The sequence below is a fragment of the Ambystoma mexicanum genome, chromosome 8, assembly GCF_040938575.1.
Source record: "Ambystoma mexicanum isolate Mex_15411 chromosome 8, UKY_AmexF1_1, whole genome shotgun sequence".
In the NCBI taxonomy this organism is placed as follows: Eukaryota; Metazoa; Chordata; class Amphibia; order Caudata; family Ambystomatidae; genus Ambystoma; species Ambystoma mexicanum.
This window is the reverse complement of record NC_090929.1, coordinates 1,498,006,986-1,498,020,781: the sequence shown is the minus strand read 5'-3', so window position 1 is coordinate 1,498,020,781 and position 13,796 is coordinate 1,498,006,986. Positions and strand designations below refer to the sequence as shown.

The 13,796-nt window shown below is 45.1% G+C and overlaps 1 protein-coding gene across 2 annotated transcripts in view; it reads left to right on the top strand.

The window, feature by feature from the left end:
• Positions 1–13,796, top strand: part of ARL3 (ARF like GTPase 3) — a 444,006-nt gene that overhangs the window by 175,946 nt on the left and 254,264 nt on the right. For both annotated transcript variants that reach the window (XM_069611682.1, XM_069611681.1), the window contains one exon: positions 4,646–4,696. In XM_069611682.1, the coding sequence (XP_069467783.1) occupies positions 4,646–4,696 (51 nt within the window). The remainder of the gene's footprint in view (positions 1–4,645; positions 4,697–13,796) is intronic.

The following is a 13,796-nucleotide window of genomic DNA, read 5'->3' as shown; positions in this document are numbered from 1 at the left end:
CGAAACATCATTCAAAAGCAAAAAAGTCACCTTTTAATGGAAAAACACCACATAACGTCACATCGCCCTAAACCTCACTCCTGCTGCCTCTGAAGGGGTACACCATTGTGAAGAGGCCCATTCCCCTCTACCCCAATCCCTTCTCAACTGGCCCAACAGGTTGTCAACTTCAAGATAGTCTTTAAAAGTAAGCCGGTTTACCTTCCCCAATTTTACCTGCACCTTTCTGCCAGTTACCAGCCTGAATGTAGAAGACAGAGAGAAGTGAGTCTTAGAGGCAAACCCAGGTTGGTATTGTGTCAGACAGACGAAAGAGGCTGCCCCTTTTGAAGACTTATTTAGAGGAAGAGTGCCTTGCCTACTTGAAGGTGTTGAAGTACTTTAAAGTGTATCGTGTTGAAGCCTGTCTAGAAATACAAATCACTGAAGCTGTGGTGTTATTCCAAAGTACTGAAGCTGTGGTGGTATATCTGGTTGTCATTAGATGCCATATTGTAGTAGTCTAAACCAAGTGGAGGACTGTGAGACAAAGGTGGCTGTTCTCATAGTGAATCAAGTCGAAGTGAATTTGTGGAAGCGGAAGCACTGAGAAGACATCCTGACAAATAACTGTGGCAAGTCTTCTTGAAGAGGTGACAAAGCCTCGTGGATGGGATTACCATTGGTGCTATTTGGTGGAAGTGGATATGTCACCAAGGAGAGGAGATTTGCGATCATTGGAACTTTGGTTAACAAACTTTTACTTTGAAACATCAAGAACTGATTTGAGACATTTCTTTCTTTGGTGGAACATTGGAAGAATTAACCTTGAATCTTGGGGAAGGGAAATTACCCAAGGCAGTAGGTTATTCAGGAAGTGTGAATGTTCATGTTATGTTGTATTGACATATGTTTTCTTTGTGTATTTGTTGCTTAGTTTGAGGGCTAGTTATCCTCTGTTAGGGTGTTTCCCCTTAGCTTTGGTTAGGCATGGAAATCCTCAGCAGAGTAGGGATAGTGAGGCATTTGTAATCCTATTTCTTACCATGTTTTGATAAATCATCAAACAGTTGTCCGCCTCGCCTTACTGACCCCTCACATGTTACAGGACCACTAGGAGAGGATAGTGGATGGGTCCCTGGAGAACCCGGGTGCCATCCACACTGCAATGCTGACTCTGGAAGTAGTATATAGGGATCCATCAGGGCCCCACCCCATCCCAAGCCTCATATACAGCAACCAGGATCCTGCCCCACACTTCCCAATCCTAAGTTGTATGACCTTAAGTGGCAAGGAAATGCCTGTCATGAGGGTGTTGGCTCACAGACCCCGTTGTCCAAGTCTTTGTGAGCCCCATGTATTATCCTTCAAAGACCAAGCAACATTAGATAACTTAAGTGGACTGGGTCAATAGAGCAACACACGCAGGCTCCCCACTCCGCCAGAGGAAAGCTTGCAGAGCTTACCGTGGATCATGAAAAGCACCACCGCGCTTCCGATCAGGGCCATCGTCCTGTGATTAGGGTGCCTGACTCCAGGATGAGAGCAGCCTTTGAGGCCTTGGCTGCAAAGGCAGGGCTATGCAACCTGAGTTGAGACTGTATTCAGAGCACCTCTGGTGGAACACAAGACCAGTCACACAGCCTAGGTCATCACCAGGCACAGGTGAGACCACTCAAACCTGCATCCCTGCAATCATGGAAAGAGGAGGGGTATAAAAGGTGGATGTATGTTAAAATAACATAGGACGAAAAGATCGAATTACAAAATGCTGAGGCCCACTGAGCCTCATTTTGCAATTCGATCTTGCCGTTTAAAAAAACAAAAAAAACTCCCCCGCATTCACTTTCATGTATCTGGGAGACACTCCGGCAGCCCCCAAATTCGAAAAGTCGGTGTGCGGGGAACACCTCGCAACCCCTGCACACCTACCTCCCAGTATTTTCGGATTTGTGATTTTATAAATATGGCTAATGCAGGAAAATCATGTGTACAGTCTTCTGGATACAACCTTTTGGGTCAATACCATAAAGGTAGCATCATAAGGCCAAGGGGACAGGAATTGGGGGACCGATGGCGTAATCGAAGAGATGCAGGAGCAAAGTGGCAGAGGAGGGAGGGGAGTAGAGAGCGAGATGGGAGAGGAGGGGTCAAAACATCGAGAGGTGAGAACGGAGAACTAGATGGCAGGAGTAGTAGGGTGAATAGCAAACGATGGGAAAGGAGGAAGAACTCTTGAGAGAAAGGAGTAAAGGGAAATGTTGGTGGGGATACGAAAAGAGAGGAGAGGCAGCTGGAATACAACAGAAGGAAGGTGTTGAGGGAAGGGACCACCAGATGGAAGGAAGGTGGTGAACTGCTGAACTAGGGCAGAGGAGCGCTCTGGACAAGGTGGAGCAGGTTGCGGTCAAAGGGCTGGAGGAAAGTGAGATAGAAGATACGGTAGTAAAGCTCTAGAAAAAGTGGGATGTATCAAGCCTTATATGGAATAGGTTATGCAAGTTATACAAGTACACAATTCTACAAGTACACTGGGGTACAGCTTTTGCTGCAGAGCCTAATGCCAACTCATGTCAGATCACATAAGGCTGCCAGGTGACCTCTTCACATTTCCTGTCCTAACCAAAAAAGACAAGACTAGGAAAGAGGAGCTTGTGGGCATTATAAAATCCCAGAGACTGAGTGTCTATGCATTCTGTGATTAAGGACCCTGGGCCACATTCCCTTTGACAGGAGAAGACCCTGTAGGCCACCATAAGCACTCTGACTCTAAAATAAAGAAATCAGGATACTTTGAATTTGTCTCCAGTCCTTTGTTGATTCTGTGGCCATACCAGTGACCCTTTTACCGAACACATTGCTGAAAGCCGGAGTAGGATGCTGCAACTAGCAAACCCTGTCCAAGACCATGTAAGTTACATAGTGATTGGGGAACCACGCTCAGGAGCCTGAAAGGGGTCAACTGGCTGAATACAGAAACTCTGAGGCGTTGTGGTTGATCCACAGTTGCCAAACTCAAGATATCAAGACCCAAGCATACAAAGTATGAAAACACTGCGTTTTGTGAATTGGGATCCCAAAAATTCTGCTAATGGGAAAAGAAGAGGGCAGCAAACTTTAACAGCGCGTGCTATGAAATAATGTCCAAGTCCCCAGAGCATTCTCTTAATGGGTACAAAGATTAGATCGCATAATGAAGTGTTGTGGTGTTTTGCTTCATGGCCAAAATGTTCACTGAATAGCAAAAAGAGTGCACACAAGAAAAACAATTTGAATTCTTGGAATTGATGGTGAATTCTCAAACTATTGAGAGAGGGGCGCCTGCTACCTTTTTTGTATTCTGTGGATGAGAAAGAAATAGCAAACGATCAAATAGTGCCGCACTGTAGGGATCAAAGGGAAATGTTCAAAATAATGTGAATTAAGAGAAGGCTGCAGATAAAACCGCAACACTGAATTCCAGGAATAGAAGTCTATCCTAAGTGCCATATGCCTGAGATAGAGGGAGAGAATATAAAAGTAACACTGGGAATTAAAGCCCAGGACCAAAGGTTTTTTATGAATAAGAAACAGACTCGTTATAAGAAACAACGTTTGACTGGGTTGAAAGTCCCCAGTTTATTTTGTAAGTGAGGAGGACATTGTAAATAAAAAGAGAAATCCGCATTCTGTGGAATGGATTAGAAGTCCCAAAATATTACAAGGAAGAAAGTAAAAGCCATCACGTAATGGAGAGTTAAGAGAGCCTACCAAAAAACGGTAAACGCATATGATTATCAATTAAGTCTAAAGAGTGTCAACACCAGCCTTTGATAGTGAAATAACTTTCAAGTCTGCAACCGATCCTTCAAGAAGGAATCATTTTTCAACCCCACTAGTAAAAACTATGGACTAGAAGGTAAGTCAGATCATACTGGAAGAAACAGACATCCCAAACTTGAAAGGGGTAACATTTAGTTGTCAAAGAAAGGAATGCCCAGCAAGCGAAAAATAGTTTAAAAGAACAGTAACCTGAGATGTTGTCTTTTATAAAAGACATTTATTTATGAATACCAGATCTTGACCAGAACGAAATGAGAATATTTGAAAATCAAAGTAGTTTAACTAAAACTCCCATTTCAGTTGTTTGTGCATTTTGGGAGAGTGAGGTTCACAAAGGCTCACTAACATACAGGCACACTTACACGGATAAAATACAAAGGCACACACCCATTTGATTACATGCACAATACTTTAAAGCTGGTTTATTCTGCTTAACACCAAATCCCAGGATCCTAGTCTATAACTTGTCCAGAGAGATTGGAAAGAAAGACTGCATTTTCTATACACATTTTTACCCTGAGCGCTAAACGATGTTTCTCAACCAACACAATTTGCGCACGTCCGCTGTTCATTGTGTAGGTATTTTGATATTGCAGCCTTGCTTTAGTTACATGCAGAATAATCGTCCACCCATCCCTTACCCACCATATGTCCCCCATTTCCTAAGTGGAGTGGTGAAAGATGACCTTCAAATCGGAAACATTGGCTCAGAATTTAACCAATTTCTGGTACTTAAGGTAGTTCTAATTTGCTGAAAATTGTATGTCATGCCAGAAGTGAAATAAAATGTGCCTTTGTTAAGTGTGATTGAGTTCTGACAGTTATATTAACTTTTATTTTTTAGATATATGTAATTGACAGTGCAGACCGAAAAAGGTTTGAAGAAACGGGACAGGTTTGTAATCTTTCACATTTTGCGTTCCATTTGTTTTTAATTCACTTAACTGTTTTGATAGTTCCCGCATTGCTGGATCCTTGTTTATTTTTGTTTAATCAAATCTTTTATTTATTTAGTATTCATTGAATACAGGTCTGATGGACTTTACCATTTGTTTGTCAGATGTGTCAGCATTTCACAGCCATTTTCATTCCTTTAATGTACTCATTAAAATGAATGTTTTGTATCTTCTTTTTATACTTCAACAGAATCCCAGGTCATACCTAACTCTAAGAGTGCACTAAGACAATAACTCTTGTTTTCCACTCACACTAGCAAAGCATTATACAATTTACAGGCCTTCGAAATTAGAACAAAATATGTCCACAGAGGCCCCCGCTTGCAGCAGTTAGTGCTCTTCCATCTTTTACATGTGAACACAACAAAGTGAATCAACCGCAACTCCTTTTTCCCACTTAATATTTGCCCCAACAATAATTTGGAGGCCTGTCTTTTGATGAGAAAGGCCCTGTTTTCATTGATCTGAAGCCAAAAAGAAAGAAAGTGCTTCACAAAATAAAGGGTTTAAGCGGAACAGGTTCATGTTATCTATCCACCATGTGCTTAATAAAATCTAGATTGGAAAAATCGTCATTTTCTGAACAGCCACAAAGGCTAACCATATGCAAGTGCAAAGCCATGTCTCCAATATCAGCATTGTTTTATCTATTTTTTTTTAAATAAAATCTTTTATACAGTCACTCATCCAGTCTACAGATCACAAGGTGTCCTGTGTGCTTCCTCCTGCTGTGTAAGCTTTGTAAGCCATCAGACACATTACTTTAAATATAAAGACCTGCTTTCATGAACTATTGTATCTGTGAACAAAGAAGTGAAAACTGCCTCAAAAGGTGCCTTTACAAGAAATAAACAACTCTTGCTCTTGTAGTCATAGTGACATCTAATATGCAACTTTTTCTTCCACGTGAAAACCATGTAACTGATGTAATAGGACCTTGTTTTTATCGTTATTGACAAATAAAAGCATGCAACCTTCGTCTAAAGAGCCACATTAATGACCTTCTACACTCTTTACATCAGAAGCTATTCTGTATGAAACCTAACATGATAGCTTTGACATCATGAATGTCTGTTTTTTCAAATTCAAATATTTGTATCCTCCCACTCCTATAATATCTTATGAATGGTATCCACAACCTACAGGGGAGAGAATACTTCTGTGAATGGGGTTTACTTTACCAGAACACTCCTCAGTGGTCTGCGTACTGATTAATACTTCTGTCAAATTGCACACAAAGGTATGTGCTCAGAAATAGCTCTAGAACTTCAACAGCTCTAGCACAGCATTATCTATACAACGTCTTGTACACTGGTGAACCCACTTCTTCCAAGCCAACTCATTTCATTTTGACAGAACGTGGCACCACATTGTGCCTAGCAAGTATTCAGTGCATTTAACCGTGCTACCCTGAAATCCACCTCACTTCTAAATCGAGATACCAATACAATGCCAACTTCTGTAACCTCACTTTAAAATCAGATCACCCAATCTGTGAAACAATCTAGGAATCCTTAGACCGCATCATCAGCAAAATAGTAAGCCACACCCATGACCGCTAAAAAGGTATTGCTAAGACAAAAGTCCATCAAATTTAACACGCTCAATAGTACTCTCTGGATTATAGAAATCTGCAGGAGCCCTTAAGCAATCTGACTTGTCCAACGCTGCCTGAAGGCACCCAGTATTGCGCTTCTGGATTGAGCCTCTGCCTGTGAAACTGCTCCAACTGAATATTCAAACAATTTACAAATAGATCCAATCCAAATGGACCTTTCCTTTTTTACAAATCTGCATCCTGTTCAACTTCGCCTCTAATTCCAATCCACCCTTTCGAGGAGAGTAACCTGTGCCACTATGTTCCTGTCCGAAAAGTTGCGGTACAACTAATAATGCCAAAAAAAATGTGTAGCAATAACTAGCATTGAATAAGACATGACCATCCAGTTTCCCCTACTCTCGTCTCCTAACCAGCACAATGCATTTAGTGGCAAGCATCTGGTAAGTGGTACTGTACCTTGAAAAACACAATCTTTAAAGACCTTGCTCAAAATAACAATGCTTTTTAAATACCAGATAATACACCTGTGTAGCGAGTTTTCTTTGGAATTAAGTAGTCTCCAAAAAGCATACCTTTTGTGAGGCCTCACATTCGTTATTGGCTGGGTAATCTTAATGTAGGCTTTTTGTTAAGTAACACACTACATCTCCTATCTGATGGCCGAGCTGAATTAGCGTTCTCCAGTAACAAAATTGTTCTCTATGCATTGCATAAGTGTACAAATGCTGTTTTGAAATGTAAGGCTCCTTGACTGAATTGAAATTCTTAGTGGACTTTACAACATTCAACAAAATATTTGTGAGGAAACTGAGGCTGTCCTCACCTCTTTTCCCCATATATCCTCCTCCCAAGGGGCCAGAGAAAAGCCATTGCTTTTGGATCCAAACCCTGGGGGTGAATATGTGAGGGAGGATCACCTGGGTGGAGGAGACCTGGAGAGTGGGGATGAGGCACCCTTGTGCGAGACGTGATATCCCCTATTTTCCTTTCAAGATGTTCCATCAATCCCCCAGACCTTTCCAGGGTATTGTAGGTCAGACCCCCCCTATTTTCCCATAGACAATTCATACATACATACACCGCTCTGGTATTGAGATGAAAAAGAGGTCTAAAGAGGAATACAGTTGGAACAACCAGGCAAGTCCACCTAATGGCTTTGGCCATAGTCAGGCAATTGGAATTAATGATCCACACCTGAGGCCACTTAACACTTCTAACAGATATAAAGGGTTTCGCCACCCAAAGTGAGGAGGAAGGAGCTGGCGAGGAAGCACCTGGCGAGGAGGGAGCTGTGAGAGACCGTTCTGTGATGAAAGGCGTGCCTAGATGCTGACCCCTGTGCTGGTTGGGCCGGGTCCCGTGAGTGGCACTGGAGCGGGAACTCCGCTATGCAGTGTTAGTGCAGTGGGAAGCAGAGCTAAAGAGAGCCATCCTGTTGATCCCCATGAAGAATGCTTGTTACCTCCAGGAGTTGCGGGAACGCCGGAGTGTCCAAAGGGCAGGCTGACGACCCCCGAAGGCAGAAGAGTGCAGCAAGGTTCACATAGCCCTGTTTCACTGACATAAACACTGAGTGGTCTTGCCCGCGAACACAAATAAATGAGACATTGTTGAACACGTTTGCAAGAGAAAAGGAACACGAACAGCAACTTAGTTGCAACACATTGTTAAATGCTTTGCTATAGAAAGACAGCTTGCAAGCTAACCGTTCCTCTATAATAAGACTGAATCTTTGATGCCGGCATTGCTGGGAAGTAAAAGGAAGGAAAGAGTTGTAAGCTTATACTCCTACGTCCCGTCCCCTTGCTTCCATTCTTGTGGGACATTCCAATCCTTCGGGCAGAACCAGAGCACTTTTGTCAAAAAGCATAAAAAATGTAATTTTTGTCCTTCTTTTATTTTTACGCAGGGTACCGCACGTGGCCGTAAACCTGAGCTCCGCCCTGCGCATCGCCCTTCAGTCCTTTTCTCCGTGCGGTCGGGGATGGACGCACTTGCATCGCTGGGAGTTTTTCTTTTTGGCTCCCATTGTCCTTCCTTCTTGCTCCGGTTCCTCGGTTGCCGGTCCTCCGTCAATGCCGGAGCATCTGGGATTCATTCCTGTTCTTCGTGCCTGCGTCGTCTCGCAGGGGCGGATCCGCATCCTGTTTGTCTGGAGTGTCTAGGCCCGGAACATTGTTGGGAATCAGGCTTTTACTGCGACTCCCTCTATGTTCGGGCACTGCAGCGTTGTCTTCTTCGGTGGGAGATCGTGTTCCAGAGTGTTGCTCCACCGCGTTTGCAGCTTTTCATCAACGAGAAGAAGCGCCCAGTGAGTTATTTACTTTTCTGGGCACAGCCGGGAGGTGCTCTAGTAGCTCTGTCACCAGGGATTTCCCCTGAGGTGCCCCAAAGGCCTAACAGGCATACCAGAGATTCCTCTGAGGGTTCTGACGGATCTGCCAGTACCGGACATCGGTTCAAGGTTCACCTTCACGGTGCTAAGGTTAAGCTCAGTTCGGCTGGGTATTGGGATACCAGGGTTCGCCCTGAGGTCTCCGTATCTGAAGCTGTCTCCGCTGATTCCGGTGCATGCCCTGAGGTCCTTCTGGAGTTTTCTGTACCAAGTCCAGACTCGAGGCCCCTGTTAAGGGAGCTTTATGTACCAGGTTGAAACCTGAGGTTCCTCTTGTGGAGGCTAAAGTCTGTACCGACAGATCCGAGAGGCCTTCTCAGAAGGTCTTGACGGTGAGGTATTGCCCTCAACCGTCCCACGTTCAGGGTCGTGGTGGTACCGGTTCTGTCAAGGGGGCAAAGAAGGGGGGTCACGGACCACATTCCCTCTGGTACCGGCTCGTCCGAGGTTCCTCCGTGGAGGCTAATTTTGAGACTGGTTCGAAGATGTCCACTAAAAATCCGAGACCACCCAGTACCGGCTCTGCCGAGGATCCTTGTAAGGCTAAAGGAGGAGACAATTGCCTCAGCTACGCATGTGACGCAGTTCTCTTCAGGTGGTGACAAAATGGCAGCCCAACCTGCATGGCCTATGGCGGCCATTTTGGATACCTCTCTTACACCTATGTTTCATAACGTCTGCAGCTCGGGGCATTCCTTTCAGGGCCAAGTAGCCTTTTCCATGCCACGTGGGCAACAAAATCCAGTCTGCCCTTCTTTCGATTGGCATGCGCGGGCTCTGATGCCTCATGCTGTCATGCTCCGCTCCACTGATCTATGTGGACCCGGCCGGTGGTGGACCCTCCTGGCAACCATCCTCCTTGCGTTCGTGAGGGTAGGCCTCTTACGAGCGGCTTCTTCCTCTACCAACACCCAAGCCCTCGGCTGAGGATGAGTTTTTTTTTTTCGGGAAGTTTCAGATGCTCATGCAGTCTGACCCTATGAGGACGTATTTCAAGCATCTATTCACTAATGTTCCACCCCCGGCTGCTCCGATTCAGGTTCCGGTGGTGCCATTCCCTCCGCCGCTTCCTTCTGGACCTCCTCCATCCCTTTCTCCTCTGCCCTGTTGTCTTCTATAGAGAAGTCACCGGAGGACCGGGGCAATATTTTAAAACCTGAGGCCGTAGGCGCGGGGGACCAGTTTTCTGTTCCTGCCTCATTGGATGAGCCTCAAGCGGATGAGGACTGCTATGAGCAGCCCCTCTCGGTGAGAGCATTCCATGACCGGGAGGGGCTTGTGTAGCTCTGTTACCAGGGATTCCACTGAGGTGTCTCAAGGGCCCAATAGGCGCACCAGAGTGTTCTCCGAGGGTCCTTCGGAGGACCTGCCAAAACCGGACGTGGTTCTGAGGTTCACCATTTGGGAGCTAAGGTTCAGCCCAGTTCATCTGTGGCTTTAGATACAGAGGTTCGCCCTGAGGTCTCCATTTCTGGAGCTTTCCATACTGATACTGGGGTACGCCCTGAGGTCTCTGTTTCTGGTGCTTGTCACACCGAACCACGGCTCGAGGTCCCTCTTGAGGGAGCTATATGTCCCGGGTTAAATCCCAAGGTTCCTCTAAATATAGTACAGACAGAGTCGAGGGATCCTCTAAGGGTCCTGTCGGTAGGGTAAATTCCTCAACCGTCCCACGCTCGGGGTCGTGGTGATACCAAGTCTGTCGAGGGGGCACAGAAGGCGGTCAAGCAACATGCCTTCCAGTACTGGCTCTGCCAAGGTTCCTCCACTGGAGGCTAATCCAGGAACAGTTCCTAGGATGTCCACTAAACACCCTAAATCTGCCAGCAACGGCTCGGCCGAGGATCCTTGTTTCAAGGCTAAAGTGTTACTTGAGTCCCCTGACTCCCTTAAGGAGACAGTTGTCTCATTTTCTCCTTGACGCAGTTCTCCTCAGGTGTTGACAAAATGGCGGCCCAACCGCCTTGGTCCTCGGCGGCCATTTTGGATACCTCCATTACACCATATTTCATGACGTCTGGTGCTGGGAGCATTTCTTTGGGGCTGAGCAGCTTTTCCACGCTATATGGACAAAGGAAACCCGTTTATCGGTCCTGGTGAAAACTTGAGCTAAGGCACCTTATACACAGAGGTCAGGTTACCATACTCGGTCCTTCTCTGGATGCAGGGGGTTTCAGGATCACCATGCGCGCCAATCTTCGGTTGGTGGCCCCGCCTAAAGCGGCGTTGGCAAGGTGGTTGGTTTTTCTCTTAGCCATCAGCCTCCTCTACAGGGACAGGTAGTCTCTCTGCCGACAAATCACCAAAAGTTATTTTTGTGGGTCTCACGAGAGTCCGGCGGGAGTACGGATCTCGTCATATCTGGAAGGGTGACAGACCATCACCAAAGACCAGAAGCAGAACCAAAACAACAAGGACTGCCTATCGACTCCACAACGACCTCCGCTTGTTTTTCAGATCCCGAATAATTCAAGAAAAAAGTTTTCGCCTAAAACAACTGAAGACTTCCTAGAGGACGATCAACTCATGAATCTCAGTGAACACCTGGAGGAGGAACCTACAAGCAGCATGCCCACTAGAAAAGACCAAACAGATACAAAGACACAGTCCAGTTCCTTGCCTGATGAATTAGAGTCCACCTTTCCGAACCATGGAAGAACGAAGAAACATTCTTCATAAACCATCAAATACAAACCAAATTAAGACAGACCATAGGAAAGTCTCATTCTCCACAAATTCAGAGTCTCCCCTACCGAATCGAGGGACCCCAAAATCAGAACCCCAACATAAACCAAGAGAAAGAGCCAGGAATCCTGCGAGAGAGGATTCGTGCCGCACGGCGGAAAAAAAGAGCCCGAATGACCATCGGCTCAAGACTAAGGACCCCAAAAGGAGAACTCGCTATAAATCAAAAACTGAATCTTACCATGACGGACGAAACTCCAGCAAAAAAAGCGCTTAGCACCTAAAAATCGAACAGCGGTCAGAAAACCGTGATGAAGTTATCCTCAACAGACGAGGGGTCCTAACCCTGTTTGGCTTCATTCCAGCACTACGTCAGATCAAATAGGAGGACTTGAAATTAGTGGATCCCTACCACTCGAATCGCAGAGCAAAAACATACCTGTACACTTTCTCAAAGAAAATACACTCTCGAATAATCGAAGAAACAGAGAAATTTTATGAACTTGGTTTCAGGGTGACTGAAATTCCATCATCACCCGCAGAACACAGAGAAATACAGACAAATGTGCTAGAAAAACTTTCAAGCTTAGACCACACAAGCAAAAAGATCGAAGACCGCTCTTATAAAAAGAAATCGTCTCAAGAGCAAAGAAGAAGCCCCCGCAGAAGAAACCGAAGAGTATTGACAAGTGGGGAAAACAGAGACCGAAGTCCAAGCTTTAACCCACAGAACCAGGGGAACAATGAAAACCGGAACAAACAAACACCTATGGAACCGCGACCAAAAAACCCAGAACTACTGAAAGTGCCAGAAACTTTAAAACTGAAAGAAAACTCATAGGGAATCTGGCCCTGGTTGCCAAAAGCACTTTCAAAAACTATGAACAAATAGCAATGCGAAGGTCGGCAGAGTCACGTCAACAACATCTTGCAAGCCGACCAGTCCCAGACTACGCTAAAATTGTGCTCTTGGAATACACGAGGATACACCCACCTGACGACCCAGAATGATGCGGACTTAGCATCATGTGACGTGATCTGCCTTCAGGAAACATGGCTCACCGACAAACCGATTCTAGACGGATACGACCTAGTCTTGGCACCTGCAAAAAAGGGCCCTTTGGGCCGTCCATCTTCGGGTCTGCTCGTGGCCTGCAGAAACGGTGCCGGCATAAAAATGAAAGAAACCTTGTTGACAAATCTATCTATACTAGCAGTCCTTATCGAACTCGAAGAACCTGGAAAGAAGTGAAATTCAGAAATTGCAATCCTAAACTCTTATTGGAATCCTGGAAACATAGACTCGAAGGACTTCATCCAAATGATGGAAGACTCCATCGACGAAATCCAGTCTACTCACCTGGTTCCATTTCTTATCATCTGTGGAGACCTTAATATTCCATGCACTCAACCAGGCTCGAGAGAGGGTAAAAACCCAATATCCACACTTGCAGCCCAAAGAAGTAAGCTCTGGAGTAAGCTGATGTCATCGCGACACATGTTGAACCTCGACACGATCTTCAAGGAAAAAGACTGTCTCCCGACATGGGAACAGGGAACGTCAAAAGCATCAATCGACTACATATACGTGTCCCGCCCTTTTATAGAGACTATAAAAACTTTCAAGGTCTACAAAAAGACGGCTAGTGACCACACCCAATTAACAACAACTTGGACTACTAACTTCCAGAGAACCAAGGATGAATCATACGGTATGGAAGTAAACAACCAAGGAAACCGCCTAAAACTCAACATCAGCAGTGAGGTTGCTCTCAGAAAGATACTCAGAAGAGGGTCTGTCAGAGAAACATCCCAAACCAGACTATGTGCCCCTTCTTGTGGCTTTCGCGACAAAGAAAAGGAACTCTCAAAATTCTGAATCCACACACAAACACAGCTACAATGAACAGCTGGACCTAAAAAGACGCGAATTTCGAAGAATTAAGCGACAGCTGAAACGATCATCGCCCAGTAAACATGAGCAAAAGCTGTCGGAAATTACCAGAAACTACAGACACTGGATAAAAAACCATCGCGCCCTCCTTTACCAGCAAGACTCAGAAAAAGTCCTGAAAATGATCTGTGGCAACAAAGCCAGAGAATTCTGGTCTCTTATAAAGTCCTCAAATCCATCGATCAAAAATTCCATCAACTCGATTGGGGAACAGAAATGGATCGATCACTTTCAAACCCTTTTCAAAGCCTCCCCAAATGAAAATGACCTTTCGAGTTGGTCAAACTTCGACGAATAGGAAGACATTTTCGAAACCCTGAAAAAACTGAAAAACTCTAGAGCGGTCGGTCCAGACGGAATCTCTAATATGGACCTAAAAAAAAACCCAACAGAATGGTCAACTCTCTTAAAGATCTTCGAACGCTGTGCAAAAACGAAATCCAT